This window comes from Borostomias antarcticus (genome assembly GCF_949987555.1).
Source record: "Borostomias antarcticus genome assembly, chromosome: 6".
Taxonomy (NCBI): domain Eukaryota; kingdom Metazoa; phylum Chordata; class Actinopteri; order Stomiiformes; family Stomiidae; genus Borostomias; species Borostomias antarcticus.
Genome location: NC_140239.1, coordinates 30,255,942 through 30,279,123, shown reverse-complemented (window position 1 = coordinate 30,279,123; position 23,182 = coordinate 30,255,942). Strand labels below are relative to the sequence as shown.

Here is a 23,182-nt window from a genome sequence, read left to right as displayed (position 1 = left end):
GTATTCAATGTTTACAGGTTCCCCCAAAAAAGTAGACACTTCAAATAATAACCCAAACCGGAGTAGACACTTAAAATAATATTCTCTCATTAAAAGAAAGGTAACTGGCAAAATGTTAAAAAGTCTTTATGGAGATATAGCTATATAAGCTATATGTGTGGGTAGGCTCCCCAGCGTGCCAAAAAGTTAAAAAGTCTTTATTGAGCTATAGCTATATAAATGTAGGATATATATTGAGATATGCAGCTACACGCGTGGGTAGGCTCCCCAGCTCAGTCTTTTGTGTTCCTGAACAAATATCACCTTGATCACACCTGTCTGAGCCTCCAAGCACCCCTGCCCTTTTCTTTTTCAATAATATCTCTATTCAATACTCAAATTCAGTCCAAACGTTCCAATATATTGTCCTTACAATCAGTTTGTTTTAAGTCCTTCATCCATTCCCTCAGGATATAGCTCCCACACTATGATCAGACATGAATATGATATGTATTGAATTTGTCAGCAATCCTGATGCAGAGGTTTGTGCTTGTGAATAAATATTAGGGTGTCTGAATGTTTTTTACTTAATCGCCAACTGTTTGTCCATGTGTTGGGTGAATGGATGGACTTAATTTTGTCCGATTGGTCCTAAGTTGATTGCGCTGATGAAAGTGGCCTTTACAGAGAAATGTCTTGGTTTAACCTGATCCTGTTAGCTGTGTCTCCCATCGAAAGATTTACATTTAAATTACACATTATGTTATGTTGTGTGGTCTGCAATGATTTGCTCTTGTAGTTGATGTAGGCGAATGGCGTTGTCTGTCAACACGGCTATGAATCAAGTTAAAGAGCTGACTTGGAAGTGCACAAATTCAGAGAACATAGATTAGAGATGTATAGTTATCACTGAAACTGCAGGCATCGCAACAACATACAAAGACAATCATCTTTTTTCACATATAAATAAAAACAAAACGATGTCATATCCATGTTTGCTTTTAAACCACCCCTCAAAGAAGATGGCAGGGGCAGTATTGAATTAGGCATGTATGGGAGGTCTCAGTGTTATGGTTTGAGGGTGGTGGAGTAGGACCCAAAAGCAGACGGCAGGCAGGCAGCACAGGTTCAAAAATAATTTTAATTTAATTTTAAATTAATTAAAGTAACTCAAAACGCAAACCGAGGAACACAGGGAGCAACACACTAACATAGACAATGAACCAACAGAGAACAAAGGAAACAGGAGGGCTTATGTACTCTGGGAGAACAGGCAAGGAACTACGCACAGGTGAGCAACAAGACCTTACAAGACACAGGTTCACCAATCACCCAGACAAGGACACGGAGGGATTCCAACAAAACACCAACACAAGGACAGGGAGCTAGGACACAAGAGAACAGGGAACAAGGCTGGGACTGGGAATGGAACTGGGCCGGAAACTAGGGGAAACTAGAGGGGGAGCTAGAGGGAACCAGAGAACTAAAGGAGGGGACTAGAACAGGGACTGGGAACTAGAGAGGGGAGTTTAGAAACACAAGGAGGGGCTAGGGGAAGACTAAGCTAGAGGGACAGGAGTGATGTGGGACTAGTGAGGGACTGGTGTCTAGAACTGGGGCTGGGAGGACACAAACCAACAACGAACACAAGACCAAACACACAAGGAGGCAGAACAAAACCAGGTGACCATATGATCAACGTGTACAAAAGTCTCTGGGGGGAGTGCAGGGGCAGTCACTGTGAGTGGAGGTGCTCAGGGTCCAGGGGGCACAGGAGCTCAGGGGCAGGTGTCCAAGCCGGAAACGGGCTCAGGGCAAACCGGGGTTCCGGGGCAGGGGCGAGGGTCTAGACTGGGACCAGGGGGGTGAGCTGGGGGGAAAAAGGACTTAAAGAGTTGAGCGTCCGGGGGCACTGGAGCTCAGGGTCCAGGGGTAAGAGTCCAGGCCGTGAGCAGGGGGCAAATGGCCAGGATCATAACACAGATTCTAAAACTAAAAACCAATTTATGTTGATTGTTCACATTGAACAGCCTACTTGCCAATCTACCTGGCAATGTCACTCAGTGGAAAAGTCCTCCACATCAGTCCATTGTCCCAAAGGCCCTGAGTGTTTTCTCAATGCTCATATACACTGAGAAGCTCTGTTCTCCTGAGCGCCTCCATCAAGTTAAGTCAGGGACAGATGAGAGGACTCTTACAAGTTCCTGGGAGTGCATCTGAACAACAAACTGGACTGGACTGACAACACTGAGGCCGTCTACAGGAAAGGACAGAGCAGACTGTTCTTCCTCAGGAGGCTCAGGTCCTTTGATGTGTGTAGCAGACTGCTGAAGATGTTCTACCAGTCTGTTGGAGCCAGCACACTGTTCGTTGCCGTTGCCTGCTGGGGATTTCCAACCTTTTGCTGTGATTTCACACCGCTGAAATGCCTATCTATCTATCTATCTATCTATCTATCTATCTATCTCTAGAGGTGTTTGTTCTTCGTTTTCATTTATTTCTAACATTTTAAATTGAAATTCAAAGCTCATTTGTTCATTCTAAACAGTAAGAGGTTGGGACTGACGTTTGACTTCTGTTTACCTCCTTTAGCACCGCCCTTCCCCCTTCTGCCTCCTAAACCCCGCCCCCATCCTTTTCATTGGCTACGCTCCCCTGACCTCCGCTTTGACGGCAAGGAAACTAAAATGAAGGAAGTGACATAGTATATGACATAGTATATACCAGCGAGATCCATGGAGCTGTGACATGAGTAATGAGCACTAATATCTCAAAAGTGCACAGTTCATCCACATTTTTACATGGACCGTTGTATGAGATCATAAATAACAGGGCTTATAGTGCTAAATACCAAAGTAGTCCTTTAAGTTGTGCCTGGCACAAGGGGAGGAGATGTGTTAAATCAACCACTGTCTGCCTCCCATTGATCTCCAGTTATTTCCTCTCCAGGGTCAAACGATCCAAACTCACCATCAACAGACACATTATAAATAGATGTACCCTACCCTACCCTATATACCCTAACCTGCCCTCCCCTACCCTACCTTACATACCCTAACCTGCCCTACCCTACCCCACGTACCGTATTAGGACCAACCCCCAAAGGTACAACCAGAGAGAGGGAGGATGGGGGAGTGCACCGATGATTTGTGAATCTTGAAATGACTTCTTGCAACAAGATTGAGTGATAGACCACTGGGCTAGAGCTAAGCTGGTTTAGAGAGGGGAGAGAAGGGACACATTACAGATCCTAGATTAAACAGAGACAGGCATATAGCCTATGTAACAGAGTTAGAATTCTACAACGTAAAGTTTGGATACTTGGTTCTGATTGGCTAGCAGCCGTGGTAAAATACTCTGTAACCCACGGCTGCGACCGCATAACAATTAGTATTAATGCGCCGTCAATCTCATTGATAAAATCAAGCGGTAGGCTATGCTTTGCGTAGCAACCACTCGCAGCAACCTCGCCTTTATCGTATCCTATTATAAAAACGGTCCGACTCCAACACTTCCACACCCCTACCAACAAAAACGAGTGCTCCGGAGAACTGTTTTAATAACTGCACCATAGCTGGAAATATTCAAATAAATGTGAACCACCCGAATTATGCCTTATGGCTTATGTGAACAAGGCTAACCCCAATAGGCGAGATAGCCTATGTTGCCTGGCAACCATTTAATTCAGAACTATAGCGTATCGCGTAAGATTTTGTAAATACTAAAACGATAAAAAATGATTTTACCACAGCTACGGGGTAAATACATGATTGAATGTTACTACTGAGTGTTTTTTGTGAATATATATATGTAGTAACCGTTGTAGAGAAGCAATTGACCACTCGAGGCAGTGGGTTACAGGGGATTTTACCACAGCTACGGGGCGTTGTTAGGCCCGACGCGATAGCGGAGATCATTGCTTAAATATACTATTGGTTATGTGAGTTTAGCTGTAATTGAGCAGCCCTCGCAGTGTTAGTTGTTGTGGAGCCCCCTTTGGAGTTGTGGTGTACTGCAGGTCTGCGTGTGTTTTTTGTCCTTGTGGTTTTGCCGTAGTAGGCTTGACTGCATGAGGTAGGCCTGTGTGCGTCGTGTAAAATGATCCTTGTATTTTATTATTTGTGTGGAAAACCCCGTAATTTAGTTTAGAAACACTGATGCATTGCATAGCTACTATTTGTTATACACTGTGATGATTTCTGTTAAGTTTTGTCCACTGGATTGTAAGTTTTTAGGCTACCACGTTTCTGTTTACTGGCTAGTAACGTTGCGTTCTGGTTGCTGCTCAGGTTGCTTCAAATACGTAAATAGATTTTCTCAGATTTCTAAATTTAGCCATGTGCTCTGTAAATTCTGCTAGCATACTGTTTCTGTTCAAAATAATGTGTTCGTAATGTTTGATGGAAATGTGTGTTCTTTCTGTAAACAAGTGATCCCGATGTTGGAGAGAGAAAGCAGAGCAGTAGCGGTAGGCTTGACTGCATGAGCCCCAGAGGAATCGCAGACTCCTGGAAGACCAGTGTTTTATGTTGTGTCTTCCACTCAGAATAAACTGCTTAAAGCACATCGTCACCTGTCCATCCTGCGACTGCTTGACCATAGTGACCGACTCCATTCACACCCAGGCCTCACGTTTACCAGGTAGGTCTCCTACAGTCCAGTGTAACATCATCTTAAGCATGTCCAGTAATAATACTTCAAATTAGGAAGGGCCAGGCCAGCAAGTTGTTCAGCTCTCTGAAGGGCACTCTTGCTAATTGTATTATTCCAGATAAACAGTGTTATGCTTCTCTCCAATGAGTTGAATGTTTTTGTTTTTTTTATCAAGATAGTAATGTCTTGAAAAAGGTAAAGACATTTTGGCTTGACTATTTTATTGTACTATTATTTTTGCTATTTATTTGTTGTTGTAATGCACTATTTCTTATGTAGTTAAGTGGGTTCTCCCTGTATCTATGTCTCTGTGACTTGACTCCAAAGGCTATTCTTGGTGTTACTGATCATCCAAGGGCTAAAGGATATTGGCAGGGTAAGCTGAGTAGACTTGCACAACATCTGGATTGATGCCACCAGGGCCTAGGGTCCTAATATGGTAGCAGACCCTGTGTGTCCAGTAGAGAATAGTCTTGTCTCTGAAACTATAAGTTAGGTTATAAGGCTTATAAGCTGTGTGACGGTAAAATGATTCAGTTGTTATTGGCCGGGTTTCCCGATAAAGAACCTTCTTAAGGAACCCTTCTTAAGCAACCCTTTGCATGGGAGTTAAGAAGTACTTTGGAGTTGAGAAGCTTCTTAACTCGTTCGGGAAACCCGGCCATTATTATTTGACCTACAACTCTGCATGAGCTAAATAAATCTGGATCTACGATTCTCTCGTCTGTCAACTTCTTTATTGAGTACCTAATATTTACACTAAGCAAATTTCTCTTATGTATACTATATATTGATTAGTCATCAGTAGCCTATATGTTTAATCATTGATCTGTTTTCCCTTCTCTGTTCTTCTTGCTGCTGTAATGCCCCCTGAGGATGATTCAAGTTGATTCAGATTCAGATTCCTCTATTGTTACATCCGAGTACAGGTACAGGGAGTAAACATCTCGTCTTGCCCCCCCATCCTCGCAGCAGCAATAAATAAATACACACAGTACAGTGCAATATAAAGACGACTTAAATATAAACTAAATATAAACAGTATTTACAAAATATAACTGAACATAAACTAAGTGAGTATAACAGATGTGAACTAAATGATTTAAATTAAGTGTAACTAGCAGCAGTAAGTAGTATTGTAGTGCAAATGTGCTGTATAGTGCAGGTGTGGGTGACGGCAGAGGAACAGGCATCATATCATAGATCCAGTCTATCCATAATCGGGATGAGGAGACTGCTGTCTGTAGAATAACTGTTCCTCGCCCATCGGCCAGCAGAGAAATTGTGCCAAAAACAATCTGCCTGCTGAAAAATGACAGCACCCCCTAACTCAGATAGCAAAGTCTAGCACCTGATGACCTCTGTTGGACTAGAACACATCCACTGATATCCACTAGCCTGGCTTCACGCTGATCACGTGATCTCAAATGCTGTTACTCTTATCTTGGAGGGAGGTCATGTGATCAGGGTGGTGAAGTCAGGTTAGTGGATATATCGGTGGATATGTGCTATTGAAGTGCAATACAGTGTGTTTTATACATTATAAAATGTGAGGGGCTGCAAGTGTAGCCACCTTGGAGAAAAGGCTTTCACCTTTCCAAAACTGTCTCTCTCTCTCCTCCTCCATCTCTCTCCTCCCCCCTCCCTCTCCTCCTCCATTTCTCTCTCCTCCTCCATCTCTCTCCTCCTCCATCTCTCCTCCTCCATCTCTCTCTCTCCTCCTCCATCTCTCTCTCCTCCCCCTCCCTCTCCTCCTCCATCTCTCTCTCCTCCTCCATCTCTCTCTCCTCCTCCATCTCTCTCCTACCTGTGTGTTGCAGGACTGTAGTCGACAGCCCCAGCCTTCATGCATCGAGGTCGATCCAAGATGGCGGACCTGCCCCCCCTTCCTGGGCTCAGTGACTCGGTGGAGTGGACCCCTCATCTGGAGACACCCTCTCAACGTACGCATACAGAGTACAAGTAGTACTAGTAGAGTAGTACTATAGTAGTAGGCTATTGTGTGGTAATAGTACTGTAGTAGTAGTCACTACTGTAGTGTAATGTTATGCTGACAGTGTCAGCCTGATCCCTGCCCTCTGAAAGGTGTGTTTCTGCATTTTGTTCTACATATCTCCCCAAGTTTTAGCGTTGTACTGTTAGCAGGGATGTGCCCTGAATGCTAGAGGGGTGGGGCTTAAGTTTAAAAATAGGCACTAAAGTTGGTCGGCGCACGCAGCACATTTTTACATTAATTGGAAAAATATTGAATGTAAATTAATATGCAAAGTAGGCTGCTACAGTACGAGCCATGAATAGCTAAATGACCTGTTTGCTAGCTGCACATCCACGTTGCTGTGAGTGATATTACCACATTAGTCATTTAACAGATGCTTTTATCCAAAGGGACAGTACTGTAATGTAGGTCAGTACTACTACAGTACTTGGCCAGAACTCACAAGTGCATCTCCTTTCTAAACAAGTTACTATGAGATATAACAAAGGTCATGTGTAATGGTGTGATATGTAATGTAATCTTTGTGCCAACAAATTAGTTTTATATAATTCACATAATTATATCACAATTTAAAGAGCAACAGAACACTGGTTTATTTTTATTTTATGTTTCACAAATCAGATAACCTTCAGCTTCTACTAGTTGGTTTATAAAGCACAATGGTTTAGGGCCAAAATATATTTCTGATCTGCTGCTACGTTATATGAACCATCCAGACCTCTCAGGTCATCTGGCACAGGCCTGCTTTCTGTCCCCAGAGTTAAAACAAAACATGGAGAAGCAGCGTTCAGTTTTTATGCTCCACATATCTGGAACAAACTTCCAGAACACTGCAGGTCTGCTGCAACTCTCAGTTCTTTGAAATCAAGACTGAAGACTTTTCTATGCTTGTCACAGTAGAGGGTGGGGGGGATGTAGGTTGCCACTGTGATGAAGATGCATTACCCTAAAGCAACCCAGTAGAATGATGAATGGTTAAGTTAGAAGCCTACAATCAAAATGGAACTGTTACTGTTTAATGATTATATTAGAGAACATTTAGCCTATTTTATTTAATTAGAAAGAGAGAGAGCTGACTTTACCTAGCTAATATTCGGCTACATTATCTAGCTAGTTACTGATACAATAAGACAACCTTAAAACTCATGAGGGAGAGAGAAAGAGAGAGATTGATGATCGCATAGTACTAGCAAAAAGTAAAGCACATCAATATATCACTATACAAAGAAAATTAGCATGTTTACTAATGTTAGCCAGTACCTGTAACATGCCTGTCTGCCTCAAAAAGACATTTACTCGACTGACTATCGAGTGCCTCTAGCGTGCGCGTTCAGGTGCGTTTGTTTCGCATGCAGGCGTTTCGCTCACAGTGCGCGCTGCCGTACCCAAGTAGGTAAGTTTTGCATCACCTGGGAGTAACAAATTATTTTCTGTATGCGTTTGTCTCATGTTAACCCCATGTGACGTGTATGTGTGTGTGATGTGTGTGTGTATGTGTGTGTCAGACGTGTTAGAGATGAAGCAGAGGTCAGAGGTGAAGCAGAGGTCAGAGGTGAACCTATACCGCAGAGCGAGGAACCTGAGAGACAGAGCCAGAGTCAACTACACCGAGCAGAAGGAGCCAGAAGATGACCACTACCTCTGTAAGAGAGCTGCTCTCTCTCTGTATATCCTCTCCCTCCCTCTCTCTCTTCTCTCTTTCTTCCTGTTTAGCCCTGCTCAGCCTCTACTCTCTGTTTCTCTCTCCTCAGTCTCTAGGGCTGGGTATCCATTCCAATCTCAAGAATCGATTCGATTCCGATTCACAAGGTTCAGAATCGATTATCACGATTCGATTCAATATTGATTCTGTTAGTGTTACTAAAACCTGATTTTTTTTAAAGCTGTAACCTTAATTAAATGACTGACAAGTTATGCAACACATCAATACTAGGGCTGGGTATCGATACTGATTTCCAAAAATGAATCATTGAATGAATTAATGAACTATTCATTGCTTCATTTATTCATTCATTCATTAAATAAAAGATCGATTTTGGGAAAAATACAAAGTAGTAAAAGTTAAGAGTGCGTACAGCTCTGATTTTGCTTCAGCCAGTCTTTCACACTTTTATTGAAGCCTTCACTATGTTGGATTAACTTTAATTCTGTTGGAAGTGTGTTCCACAATTGAGCTCCCTTTATGGAAAAGGCTGACTGTCTTTCTCATGTCTCTTTAAACTCCTTTTCTCTCTCCATCTCTACCTCTCTCTTTCTCTCTCTCTAATGCACTACGTCTCTCTCGTCCCCCTCTCCTGTCCTCTCCAGACTGTGAGGAGTGTGAGTCTTTCTTCCTGGAGGAGTGTGAGCTCCACGGCCCCCCCCTCTTCATACCGGACACCCCGGTGGTCCTGGGGGTGTCTGACCGGGCCAGACTGACCCTCCCACACGGCCTGGAGGTCAAGAGGTCACGGATACCCGGGGTGGGACTGGGAGTCTTCAACTGTGGGGAGGCGGTTGCCAAGGGAACCCACTACGGCCCCTATGAGGGGGAGGTGATGGAGAAGGAGGAGGCCATCAAGAGCGGATACTCCTGGGTGGTGGGTATGAGGGCGATGGGGTGTGTGTGTGTGTGTGTGTGTGTGTGTGTGTGTGTGTGTGTGTGTGTGTGTGTGTACTCCTGGGTGGTGGGTATGAGGGCCGTGGTGTTTGTGAACAGGTGTTCTGATGAACCTCATGAACTAATGTTTGATGAAGAAATTAAATTTGACCGTTTTTTTCCCGTTTGACATTAGACGTCTCTGTGTTCTCAGATCAAGAGCAGAAACTGTAAAAAAAAGTACATCGATGCCAAAAGAGAGACGCACTCCAACTGGATGAGGTGAGGAACCGAGTCAATTGGTGTCTATCTACATCCCTCCTCTCTCTCACTTCAGATAAACCATCTCTCCAGTTTTGAATCTTTCTCTCCCTCCATACAGTCAGTCCCAACATCTCACCCACTTTGTTTTCTCCTTCCTTCATCCTTCCTTCCTCCCGTCTCTCCCTCCCTCACCTGTTTGTTTTCATGAAACCACCCCCCACTCTCCCCCAGGTATGTGAACTGTTCTCGTACTGAGGAAGAGCAGAACCTGGTAGCGTTTCAGTACCGTGGAGGGATCCTGTTTCGCTGCCGTCGGCTGCTGGCTGTCGGGGAGGAGCTGCTGGTCTGGTACGGACAGGAGTACAGATACAAGAGCATCTCCTTCGACTACTTCTGGGACAAAAAGAGCACCGCTAAAGGTATCTGTCCTCAACTCTTCTTCCCTCTGTCTTCTCCTCAATCTCGCTCTCATACACCTCTTTCCTTAAAGCTGAAAGAACCAGAGGTCTGCTATTATTATGTCTTCCTCAGACGAGCTTGACAGCGAAGTCTCCAATCATCTCGGTCGTCCGTACATCCAGCCAGTTTCTCAGAACTCTCCACTCTGGCTATTCTCCGTCTGTAGGCTACACTCGCAGCTCACATTCTCTACGCTACGATCGGCTTGTTGGTGCCTGGAATATTGTGTGCAATATGGCTGAATATTTATCAGATTTTGAGGATATAGAAGATGACTTAGAATATGATGGAAGCTGATCGTAGCGTAGAGAAGGTGAGCCACGAGTGTAGCCTAAAGACGGAGAATAGCCAGTCTGCGCTCTGCGCATGCGTGCTGGAGCAAGTGGGTCATTTCTAAAGACGTTTCTAAAGATCATATTACAGAGGCATGTGAAAACCACAACAAGCACTCGCTCTATGGAAGCACAACTAGCGATTCATGAAAATAGATTGATGAAAACAACCGTTTCGTGGCAGAAAATAAATTTTTTAGAAGCTGCATTCTCGGTGTCCCGTCCGCCGCCATTACATGGATATACTTGTCTCGCGCTGGATTTTAAATTTCTTCTACAGGCCTCCGAATTACACCAAAGTTATCTCGGTGAGTCAAATGTCTTGTAATATGCCGTAAATAAGGTCCAGGTTGTCGAAAAAGAGCCTTCTCCTTTAATTGGTGCCCCTGTGTTGGCTCCCAGAGCACCAACTTGCTGGCTGGGAGTTCATGATGTCTGTGGCAGTGGCCAGCAAGTTTCATCCTCCTGGATGCCACTTTCTCACTCAGCTTTGGTAGCCCCCCACACAGATGCTTCTTGGTAACATGCTCATTCTGGTTGACATTTAGCACCACACGCAGCATTCTGGTGTAGCACCCATCCATCTGCAGGGTGGGCTTCAGGGTCCAAGTTTCACAGCCGTAAAGGAGGACAGACTCCACGGTCGCATGGAAGAAGCTCAGTTTGATGTGTCGAGGGAGATTGGAGTTCCACACACTATTCGTGCCATTCAGGGCCTTCCATGTCAGCGCTTTTCTCACCTTAAGGTCCTGTTCTAATGAGTTGACCCAGGAACCCAGGTATTTGAAGTCGCTAACTTTTGCCAGAGCATTGCCCCCTGCTGCCTTGAGAGGTAGGTGGTCCAGGGGGGTTGTTGTAAGTGATTGCCTCAGTCTTCTTTGCATTCAACCTGAGGCCAACCCTGGCACATTCTGCCTCTACTCTGTTCAAGAGCTCCTGTGCCTGCTCCACACAGTTGGACATCAGACAGATGTCACCTGCATAGTCCAGGTCTGCCAGGACTACAGCAGGGTTTCTTCTAGACTTCCTAGGTGTTATTATGAAGCCAAGCTCCTGCTCCTGCCCACTGATGGCTTTCCTAAGCGCGTAGTCCAGGGCTACAATGAAGAGGAAGGGGGCAGGAGTGTCCCCCTGTAGCACCCCTGCTAGGATGTCGAACTCCTCACTGTTGCCATCCGGGGTTAACACTCTGGCTCTTGTGCCCCTGTACATGGTCTCTATGGCCCGGAGTAGGATAGGAGGGACCCCGTAGGACTTAAGGATTTTCACCATCACGCCTCTGTGTATTGAGTCAAATGCTTTTTTGAAATCAATAAAACACAGGACTGCTGTTAGGTTGTTCCTTTTCACCTCCTCGATGGTCCTCCTTAAGGCCAGGATCTGGGCTATGGTGGTCCTTCCTTTTCTGAAGCCATTTTGGTTGTCCCTCAGGTGAGGGTCAATGGCATCTCGAATCCGGTTTAGTAGCATGCGGTTGTACATTTTTCACTATGACACGTCAGGCTAATGCCACGATAGTTGTCTGGCTTAGACAGATCTCCAGATTTCGGTATCGGAATGATGTTGGAGAGGGACAATATATCAGGCTTGATGTTTTCTATCTGAGCTTGGTTGCAGATCTCCAATATGATGTTGTCGAGATCACAGTTCTTAGGGAGATCTGGGAGGATGCCATCCAGCCCGGCGCTTTTCCCTTGCTTCAGAGCGGACTTCGCTGTGGCAAACTCCATAGCTGTAAAGGGGCCATCGTCAATCACAAGTTTTGTGAGGACTGCAGGTATTTCTTCCTCAGCTCCTTCCACTGTCGGGTGTGTGCCTAGGAGATCCCGGAAGTGGGTGAACCAGGAGGCCACTCTCTCCTCTGGGCTGCAGCCTGCTAGTTGTCCCTCCCTCGCCCTCTTGCGCCCACTCATCTCGTTTATGACCTTCCATGACTCCTTATACTGTCGTTCGCCATGCACCGCCTCCACCTTCCTCACCTTCTCCATCAGCTCCTCCCCTTTGATCCTGTTGTAGGTGTTGAACAGCTGCTGTTTGGCCTCATTCAACACCTTCTGACTCTCTAAGGTCCTCTCTTCCTCGAAGCTTCTTCGCGCCTCCTCCATCCGTGCCAGCGCCCTCATGACCTCTGGGTGCTTGGATGTGGGGGAGGCTCTGAGTCTCCTCTTTGTTGGCACCCACCTCCTTGTTTCCTCCTCGTTAGCAGCGAGAAACGATGGTTACGTATTGTAACCCTAGTTCTATGAGTGGAGCGGAGCCCCACAGGGCTAGCTCCTATTGGCTAGCGAAACCCAGCTAGCTACATTGACTGAAGAAAAAAACATACACGCACCTGTGTCCAACCAGGTCCGGTGCACCACTGTATAAGCGGGCTACGCCCGCACATCTGCTCCTAACCGAAATTTTCAGCGAGCAGACTGCGGGGTCAGCAAGTCTGTTCCCTGTGGGGCTCCGCTCCACTCATAGAACTAGGGTTACAATACGTAACCATCGTTCTATTTCGTGGAGCTCCGCCCCACAGGGCTAGCTCCTATTGGCATAAGCGGAGCTACACGACCGCACCATACACTCTTGCTGGCCCCAGTAAGGGAAAAACCAGTCAGGACACAAGCCAGGGCTCCAAGGCGAGACCATACTAACAGTTGATCCGACCCAAGCACTGGCCCCACCCCGCCACACTCAGTCTATCACAGCCGAGGGCAAGGAGAGGTACGTGGGGCGAGAGCTGGACCAAAGCGGTTACTCCGTAACAAGCCCGTCCCAGCCTCACACATAAACAGGAGCGGAACGTCACTAGACGGGCCTGCTCCTACCTTAGCTGAACCGGTGAGACCTGAGTGAGTCACGTCTGCTTTCCTAGCAGGAAAAGACCCCGCGGCTCAAACCGGTTCTCCAGTAGCGGCGAGACCTGCCGTGGTCAATTCTGACTCTTTCACAGAAGACCCGGCGACTCGAGCCGAACACCTACATGAAAAATCCTGTCTAACGCTGGCTCGCACCGGCGGCTGTGTTAAGCACAGATGACGCCACAGAGACAGAGGACATGGATAAAAGGTAATAACGGACAAAAGGAGACGGGGACGACCATGTCGCCGCCGCACAGATGTCCTCCACTGACACACCATTGAACAGGGCAACTGACGTGGCCACACCCCTTGTGGAGTGTGCCCGAACAGCACCAGGCAGAGGACGACCCGCAGTCACGTAAGACTGGGCGACGCCCTCACAGATCCAATGGGAGAGACGCTGTTTCGACAACGGAGAACCCACCTTCCCTGGGCCGTGGCAAACCAACAACTGGGGGGTGGTGCGGACCGCAGCCGTGCGCTGGACGTAACACGTCAACGCACGCACAGGACACAACAAATGCAGGCGGGCCTCTTCCTCGCTCGCATGAGGTGGAGGATAGAAGGCTCCCAGCTCCAAATCCTGTGCTCTATAGGCGCCCCGGACCACCTTCGGAACGAAAGATGGATCCGTGCGCAACACAGCTTTGCTCCCATCACCCGTGATGAGAAAAACTGTCAACGCCCTCAGATCACTGACCCGCTTGCCCGACGTCAGAGCAAGGAGCAGCGCGGTCTTAATCGATAGCCACTTGAGAGATATCCGCTCCATTGGTTCGAACGGCGCTTTACATAGCGCATCCAGAACCAAGAGCAAATCCCAAGGCGGCGCCGCAGCCTTACGCACAGGGCGAAGACGGCGCGTGCCGGCCAGGAAGCGTTTAACCAGGGGATGCCCGAAAACCGTAGTTTTGGCGAACCCCTCATGGCATGCGGAAATAGCACACGCATACACCTTGATAGTGGATGCTGCCAAACCGCCACCATGATCCATCAGGTGCTGAAGGAATTCCAAAATCGCCTCGACCGAGCATGACTCGGGAGCGAAGTCCCATTCCTCACACCAACGCGCAAAAGCAGCCCATTTGCCAGAGTAAACCAAGGCAGTGGAAGCCGCGCGCGCGCTCTGAATTGTACAGATCACGGCCGGAGAGAGTCCCCTATCAGACAATCTCCGCCGTTCAAGAGCCAGGCCACCAGCGGCCGTCCCAAGACTGGAGGTGCGCAAATTGAGCCCTCCGCCTGGGACAGCGCATTCGGCCAATGAGGGATGTGCCACGGTTCTACAGTAGTCATGGCCATCACTTCTGCATACCATCTCGCCCAGTGGCGGTCCGGCGCTATCAGTATTACCGATGCACCCTCTGACCGCACCCTGGCCAACAATGGTAAAATCAGCCCCATCGGCGGGAAAGCATACAGCAGCGCCCCCGGCCAGGGGGCATGCGCGAACGCATCCACGCCCAGCGGAGGCTGGTCCTGCTGTCTCAGAGAGAACCAGAGGGGACACTTCACGTTCTCTCTCGAAGCAAAGAGATCCACCCCTGCTCTGCCGAACCGGGTCCAGAGCTGAGCCACTATCTGAGGATGTAGGCTCCACTCGTCCGGGTGAGGCCCGCCCCGAGACATCAGGTCCGCCCCGACGTTCAGACGGCCGGCAATGTGCCGCGCTGTCAGTGACCGGAGATTGACATGAGCCCATCGCCACAGCGTTACCGCTAGACGGTGAAGCGCTGGCGAGCGGACTCCCCCTTGTCGGTTGATGTAAGCTACTGTGGTCTGGTTGTCTGACCGCACCAGCACATCGCGCCCCTGTACCAGGTGTACAAAGTGGCGCAATGCCAGTAGCACCGTCTCCAACTCCAGGAGGTTGATGTGGCGCCGTTCTCCGACGGCCCACAAACCACCTACGGCCTGGGACAGACATGTACCACCCCAGCCGCTTAGAGACGCGTCTGTGAAGACAGCGACGTGAGCCGACCCCCTGCCTATTGGAACACCGTGCGCTATTACGCGCCGGTCCCTCCAATAGTCGAGGTCTGCTGACAACGACCCCGGCATCCGCACAAGGCACCGTCTGTGCCTCACAGGGTCCAGACGAAGCCGCGCGAACCATCTCTGCACGCACCTCATGTGAAGAAGGCCCAGTGACACTACCACATGGGCAGCTGCCATGAGACCCAGAAGGCGCATGATCGACAGAACCGCGATCTTCCGAGAAGGACGGCAAACACTGAGACTCTTCTCCAGTGTTTCCCTCCTTGAATCGGATAGCCGTGCTCTCATGGCGCTCGTGTCCAGATTGATACCTAGGTAAACAATCTGACGGGCCGGCCACAGAGCACTCTTCTCCCAGTTGATTGCAAACCCCAGGTCGGTGAGATGCCGCACCACCGTGGCGGTATGCATCAGAGCAAACAAAGGCGACGGAGCCAGTACCAGCAGGTCGTCCAGGTACGCCAGGATCCTGATGCCCTGCCGGCGCAGTGGCCTCAACGCCGCCTCCACACAATTGGAGAAGGTTCTGGGGGCGAGCGCATATCCAAACGGGAGTCTGGTATATTCGTACGCCACACCCAGGTAGGCGAAACGCAAAAACTTCCGATGCCGATGAGCTATCGGTATGTGGAAGTAAGCGTCCTTGAGATCTATGCTGGTGCAAAAATCGCCGGGAAGGAATGCCTCCAGCATTTGTCGCACCGTAAGCATATGGAACTTCAGATTCGCCACCGTTTTGTTGAAAAGGCGGAGGTCCAAAATTGGCCTCACGCCCCCCGTCTTCTTTGGCACGAGGAAGTAGCGGGAATAAAATCCCTCGTCCCTCTGGTCTGACGGGACCACAGTTACCGCTCCCTTCGCCATCAGTTCTGCAATCTCTGCTGACAGAGCGGCAGCCTGAGCGAGACGCGGTATCACTGTCTCCACTACGCCCGTGAAGGGCGGTGGGGGGCAACAAAACTGAATGAGATACCCTTCCCGTAGAACACGCTGCAACCAGCTGTCCAGGAGACATCTCTCCTGCCAGACTGTGAAGCGGTTGGAAAGAGGTTGTGCCGGAGATCGCGGGAACAGATCGAGGAACCTGCCATAGTTCAATTTGGCCCTGACCGCCACCGGACAGCTGAGAAACTCTGCTGTCCTGGTCCAAGGCGGGCCACCCTCGAAAGGGAGATGAAAAACCCCCATTGGGAGTTCCATGTCCCTGAACAGCGCGAGGATGAATGGCATTCCTGTCAAGAAGCACTTCATTCACAAAAAGAGGAAGTGAGCCGACACCGTCCGCATTGCTAACAAGCCGCCGTTGCTCATCCCATTGAGAGAAAACGGCGGAGTTTTGCAATGCGGGAAGCCCCGCCCTCTCATTTGCATGATCTGTCAAGGTGCCGTCTTTCGCAGACCGACTAGACGGGACATGAGAGGCGGGCAGTGATTTCGCGCCAACATCACACAAAGCGGCCAGGCGAAAACCATGCGACTGGTGCACGTTGTGAGATGAAGTGTGGATATCAGACACCATAGGCCTGCTCCTTTTAGCTAAAGGCCGAGCGTTGGTATCACACACACTGACGGAGCGACGCCTCGGCTGCTCATGAAAATAGCCAGCCGAGGCAGTAAACATGGAAGTATTCTCACTGACCGGTGAGCGTGAAAACTCTCTACCTGTCGAACACACAGGGAGAGGCTCGAACGCTCGGCCCGAATGAACGAACGCCGTCTGGGGGTCTAGCGCATCTTTTTCGCCGCTAAACCCCGCCAGCGGTCGGTCCCGAGAAAACTCCGAACAGGGCAGTACAGCCATAGCACTTGGCCTGGGCGCACACATCCCCTCTGTTAAAAACCCAAACGGTCTGTTTAGAACAGGGGCGGCGAGACCTGCCGTGGTCAAATCTGACTTTCTCACAGAGGACCCGGCGGCTCTAGCCGAATATATTACATTCGCTGAACCGGCGAGAGCTGCGCGCGTCACGTCTGCTCTCTTTGCAGGAAAAAACTCCGCGGCTCGAGTCGGTTTTCCAGCTGCGGCGAGACCTGCCATGGTCAATTCCGACTTTTTCACGGAAGACCCGGTGGCTCTAGCCGAATACATCACATCAGCTGAGCCGGCGAGCCCCGCGTGAGTCACGTCTGCTTTAGCAGGAAAAGACTCCGCGGCTCGAGCCGGTCTTCCAGCTGCGGCGAGACCTGCCGTGGTCAATTCTGACTCTTTCACAGAAGACCCAGCGGCTCTAGCCGAGAACATTACAGTAGTTGAAAGGGAGGAGATGCGGACTGCACATTACAACCAGCTTGATAACGTTGCATCGTGTTTGCTTTATTGAGCAGGGAAACTTGCTCACCGCCGCTCTTAACAGAGCGTGGTGTGGGCACAACACAGTCACGCATCTCCACGCACCGTCAATAGGTGCGCCTCTTCCTACCCCAAGCCGGAGGCGGAGCGGTGGGCGCGCTTGAAGACGCCGGACCGGTCCCGGCACCCTGGGCGGGGTAGGCAGGGGGAGGTCGCGGGGGAGGAGCCGCGTGCGCAGTCCAGGAGCCCGGGCGAGCCGGTCCATGGGCCGTAGCGGGGCGGGACCCCGTGGCAGGTTGTTTAGCCTTGTGTGTTCGCCGGCGCTTGCTCCCAGTCGCGGCAGCATCAGCCGGAGCACGCGGACGTGCCGGCACACTGCACTCCCCCGGAGCAGCGAGGTGGCGAGCGAGGAGGAGCCGGTCCTGCTTCTGGCTGCGACACTGCTCCAGGATGTTAGACACAGCCGCCCCAAACAACCCCTCCCTACTGACCGGTGAGTTGAGGAGGACACCCTTGTTTTCCTCGCGCAGACGAGTCAGGGAGAGCCATAGGTGGCGCTGCTGCACCACCGACGTGGCCATCACTCCACCCAGACAGGAGGCGGAGATTCTCACAAGCTGAGCAACGGCTCCGGCGGCTTCGGCCATCTCCGCTCTCCTGTCTTCATCCATAGAGGGGGGGGTTTGCTCCGTAGCTAGCTGGCCGATGTAAATGGCCAGCATAGCAATGGAGGAGGAGATACCGAGGTGATGCGCGGCTCTCTCCAGCAGCCGGGGCAGGTCGCGATCGAAGGAACCCCGCCCCGGGAAGGAGGCGCCACTATCCGTAGTGGCTTCCGACGCAGAGAGACCCTCGTCTGCCTCGGAGAGCTCTTCCTCATCATCCGTAGGCGCGAGGGAGGTAATCGGGGCCGCCGGTTGTTGCGGGGGCGCGCCGATGTCCTCGCCGACCAGCTGGACCAGACCTTCAGTCTCCAGCGGCGGCGGAGCGAAGAAATGCGCCCGGAGCATCCTCTCCATGGGGTCCAGGAGGGCGCAGATCTCGCAGGCGGGGGACGGAGCCAGACCCGCTCTGGCGTGCTGCGGCCCCAGACAGCGGAAGCAGAGGTGGTGTCCCACGTCGCTGTAGCGGGAGCCGCAGACACAGAAACGATCCGGCGGATCAATCGGCGCCGGCAGGGGGTCATCTGAGGACGCCGCCAGCTCCGCTTGGGTCCGCTGAGTAGACATCTTCTTATCTTCTCCAGTAGCAATGCGAGCTGAAAATTTCGAAGGAGCAGATGTGCGGGCGTAGCCCGCTTATACAGTGGTGCACCGGACCTGGTTGGACACAGGTGCGTGTATGTTTTTTTCTTCAGTCAATGTAGCTAGCTGGGTTTCGCTAGCCAATAGGAGCTAGCCCTGTGGGGCGGAGCTCCACGAAATAGAACTGCCCATATGGTGTCTGAGGCTTTTCCTCTTCGGCCTGCAGTTGTAAGCGGCGTTCTCACCTCCGCCGTGTAGCTGGCCTGGATGGCGGGGCTTCTTGCGAAGGCCTCCCAGTTGGGCCGGGGCCTCGGGATGTTCTTGGGGACCCTCAGGCTCAGACGCAGCCTCACAGAGACCACACGGTGGTCGGAGCCTACAGAGTCGAATGTACTGTACGACTCTGCGTTGAGGATGGACGTCCTCCATTTCCTTCTTACCAGTATGTAGTCCAACTGACGTAGCATACCGTTAGCTCGGTCCAGGAATGTCCATCTCTTGCCTATTCTCTTACGGAACAAGGTGTTGGCGGCCAGGAGTGTGTGTTCTGTGAGCAGAGTAGTTAGATGTTCTACGTTGCGATTGGTGTTGTTGTGGTATGTGAAGGGTGCATCTTCTGGTCCGAGCCTTGCAATGAAGTCCCCCATGATTATCAGGAAGTTGTGAGCTGGCACATGGTGGATCACTGTGCTTAGGTCCTCGTAGAACTTCTCCACTTCCTCAACTGGTGCTGCGTTGGTGGAAGAGTACACACTCATGACAGTTGTTACCGGGTTCCCCTCGAAGTCAGCGATAAGGATCTTGTCGGTGTGTTGCTGCACCCTACGAAGAGCTTTTCGTGCTCGAGGGCTAACCATTAGCCCCACGCCACCTGTGGCGGCCTGGGCATCATTCTGCCATGCAGATGAGGTTATGAACCAACATTCCCCCACTCTGCGGTATACAATTGGCTGGTCAGTGTGCACTCTCCTGTGCTCCTGGACTCCCAGGATCTCCACTCCCCTCTCACCAACACAGTGCGCTAGTTCCTCTAGCCGTGTCTCCTCCCTTACTGTGTTTGCGTTGAAGGTTCCCATAATAAATGGTCTCCTACAGCGCAAAAGTGCATTGGACAGTGGGCTGTGGTCAGACTGAACCCTTCCTCTCCAATGGAGAGGGTTTGGGGTCCAGTCGTCATAATGTCCCCCCAAGGGATGACCAGCACCACCGTCCGATGCTTGGATCCTGTGGACTCCCGCCGCTGGAAGTATAGGGTTCTCAATGATCGGTGTGTCCATTGTCAGGCTTTACAAAGCTAGTTAAGGACTGTGGGGCGCAACTCCTCACAGCCCTACTCTGGCCGTTTTGGGCTTAAAGCCCTCATCCGCCCTTGCTCCACACCTTCAGATGGTATATGGTGCGGAGCCAGGCGCGAGCAGCACCTGTGGTTTTTGTTCGCAGTGACCTTCTCCTAGATGGGTTGCCTACCATGGCTATGAGCCCCATCTGCACATGCTATTTGACCATAGCTGGGACAGTGGTTGGCAGGAGCCAGGGCATGTCCACATACGGATGGGCCTGCGCGCCTTGCCTCTGTGGCCCACTGTTGCTCCGAGATCCCTTACAGTTTAGCCTGGGACCGCGAGGTACCCAGTTACCATGTGTGGCCGCGGGGACTGGGGAGGCACTGTTGGAGTCTTGGCGGTGGAGTGGCTTTGTACCGGCAGAAGGAGACTTACGCACTCAGCTCCTCTTTTCACCCTCAGTGAGGAGGGCTAGCCAGCGGCGGTAGCTGAAAGCAGAGTAGCAAGCAGAAGCGGCATGCAGCATGCACTAACTACAAGCACTACTACCACAGATCTACTGCACTACGCATCACACAACCCTGCACAGTAATGCACACACACTGCTAGTCATAATAGTAACCACTGTCCAAGTAACTCTCCTCTGCCATCCTTCCCTCACTCCTCTCCTCTGTCTTTTTCCCATGGTGCCAGCCAGCAGCCAAGACGTGTGCATACAACGTGAAAATCAGGACACTCATGGATGCAACGAAACAGGAGACGCTACGTCACAAACTGCAACGGCACCTGTGCAAATCGCTGTTGTGCGGCACACAAATTGCCGATGTTAGGCAGGCACACTAGCTATATACAGAATGGAATGCTCTAGGTTGCCATGGAACATGGTAGTATGACTTACGTTAATGAGTGCTGGCTAGCTTATTCTAGCTAAGTTAGCTAATGCCATGGGCTTCAACGTATTCGTGCTTGTTTTCTCTTCTCTCTCCTCTTCTTTTTTTCACTCCTCTCTCTCCTCTGTTGATCTCCCTCACTCGAGCTCAGCCAGAGGAACCTCTTGCATATTTTTCTCTCTCCTGTCCTAAATCTGAAGTTGTGGTGTCATTGGGCCCCCGCCACCACTAGATGCATATAATCACTCTATATGGTATTTGAACTTGTACTACAGGTGTGAGCCTCCTTTTTAATGTTTGTCTCTCTCTCTTTTACTTTCCCAGGAGCGATGTCAGACTTGTCCCAGACTCAGGTGTTCTCCTGCTCCGAGTGCCCATTCACCTACATCCCCCAGATGAAGCTCCACAAGCACGTCAAGAGGAGCCATGACAACCTCTACGTCTCTCTGCTGAGGAACGGAGAGATCAAAACAGAGACTCTCTCCTCGTCTTCCTCCTCCTCTCAATCACTCCCTATCACCACCTCCAACACCCCCCTCACACCAGCTCCCGCCCAGACACAGACAGACAAGCGAAGAGCGTACCACTGTGACCAGTGTGGGAAGAACTTCATTCAGTCAATAAACTTAAAGACACACCAGCGTGTTCATACAGGAGAGAAGCCATACCACTGTGACCAGTGTGGGAAGAACTTCACTACGTCAGGAGAGTTGAAGACACACTAGCGTGTTCATACAGGAGAGAAGCCATACCACTGTGACCAGTGTGGGAAGAACTTGACTACATCAGAAAATTTAAAGATACACCAGCGTGTTCATACAGGAGAGAAGCCATACCACTGTGACCAGTGTGGGAAGAACTTCACTTTGTCAGGAAACTTAAAGACACACCAGCGTGTTCATACAGGAGAGAAGCCATACCACTGTGACCAGTGTGGGAAGAACTTCACTACGTCAGGAGAGTTAAAGACACACCAGCGTGTTCATACAGGAGAGAAGCCATACCACTGTGACCAGTGTGGGAAGAACTTCACTACGTCAGGAGAGTTAAAGACACACCAGCGTGTTCATACAGGAGAGAAGCCATACCACTGTGACCAGTGTGGGAAGAGCTTCATTCAGGCAGGAAACTTAAAGATACACCAGCGTGTTCATACAGGAGAGAAGCCATACCACTGTGACCAGTGTGGAAAGAACTTCACTAGGTCAGGACACTTAAAGACACACCAGCGTGTTCATATAGGAGAGAAGCCATACCACTGTGACCAGTGTGGGAAGAGCTTCATTACGGCAGATCACTTAAAGTCACACCAGCGTGTTCATACAGGAGAGAAGCCATACCACTGTGACCAGTGTGGGAAGAGCTTCATTCAGGCAGGAAACTTAAAGACACACCAGCGTGTTCATACAGGAGAGAAGCCATACCACTGTGACCAGTGTGGGACGAACTTCACTACGTCAGGACACTTAAAGACACACCAGCGTTTTCATACAGGAGAGAAGCCATACCACTGTGACCAGTGTGGGAAGAACTTCACTAGGTCTGTTACGTTGAAGATACACCAGCGTGTTCATACAGGAGAGAAGCCATACCACTGTGACCAGTGTGGGAAGAACTTCACTACGTCAGGACACTTAAAGACACACCAGCGTTTTCATACAGGAGAGAAGCCATACCACTGTGACCAGTGTGGGAAGAGCTTCACTAGGTCAGATAAGTTGAAGATACACCAGCTTTTTCATACAGGAGAGAAGCCATACCACTGTGACCAGTGTGGGAAGAACTTCACCTGGTTAACACAGTTAAAGAGACACCAGTGTGGTCATACAGTTCATCCAAGAGCTTCAAAGAGTTCACCGAAGCCTGCCTCAACATGACCCCATCTTTGTAAGCAATAGTGTGTGTGTGTGTGTGTGTGTGTGTGTGTGTGTGTGTGTGTGTGTGTGTGTGTGTGTGTGCGTGCATGTGTGCGCCTCCAACTGTTGGGTAAACTGATATCAAATTGACTTTTATAATCACTATCATCAAAATCAACTACACATACAGAACAGTATATGAAGAGTCTCCACACAAACCTGCCCCCCCCTCCCTCCCCCCGACTCTTTCTCCCTCTTTCTCATCCCCTCTTTCTCTCTCCTCTCAGGTCCACCACCACCTATTGAAGAAGGGATAGATGAAGGAGAAGGGAGTTGGAGAAAGAGAAAGACCTGTCGTGGAAGTTGGAATGGACCTGGTTTCTCAGGCCTGGATTATACTACTGCGTTTTTCGGCATTTTCACAGAAAAAAGACCTTCGTTTGCACCTAATTACACTACCGCGGCCAAAATGAAGCTGGAACCCGGAGGCCTCTGGATAGTGCTATGTTTTGGT

General features: G+C 50.0%; 1 protein-coding gene across 1 annotated transcript; it reads left to right on the top strand.

Moving 5' to 3' along the window:
- Positions 1-7,977: 7,977 nt before the first annotated feature.
- LOC311310621 (histone-lysine N-methyltransferase PRDM9-like) lies at positions 7,978-21,722 on the top strand (the record flags this gene model as incomplete). The annotated part of the gene is made up of 6 exons (XM_084440131.1): positions 7,978-8,017; positions 8,134-8,271; positions 8,936-9,207; positions 9,421-9,488; positions 9,702-9,889; positions 21,137-21,722. 6 exons carry the CDS (start codon positions 7,978-7,980, stop codon positions 21,535-21,537), a joined length of 1,107 nt encoding a protein of 368 aa, XP_084296257.1. The 3' UTR covers positions 21,538-21,722.
- Between the last annotated feature and the right edge of the window lie 1,460 nt (positions 21,723-23,182).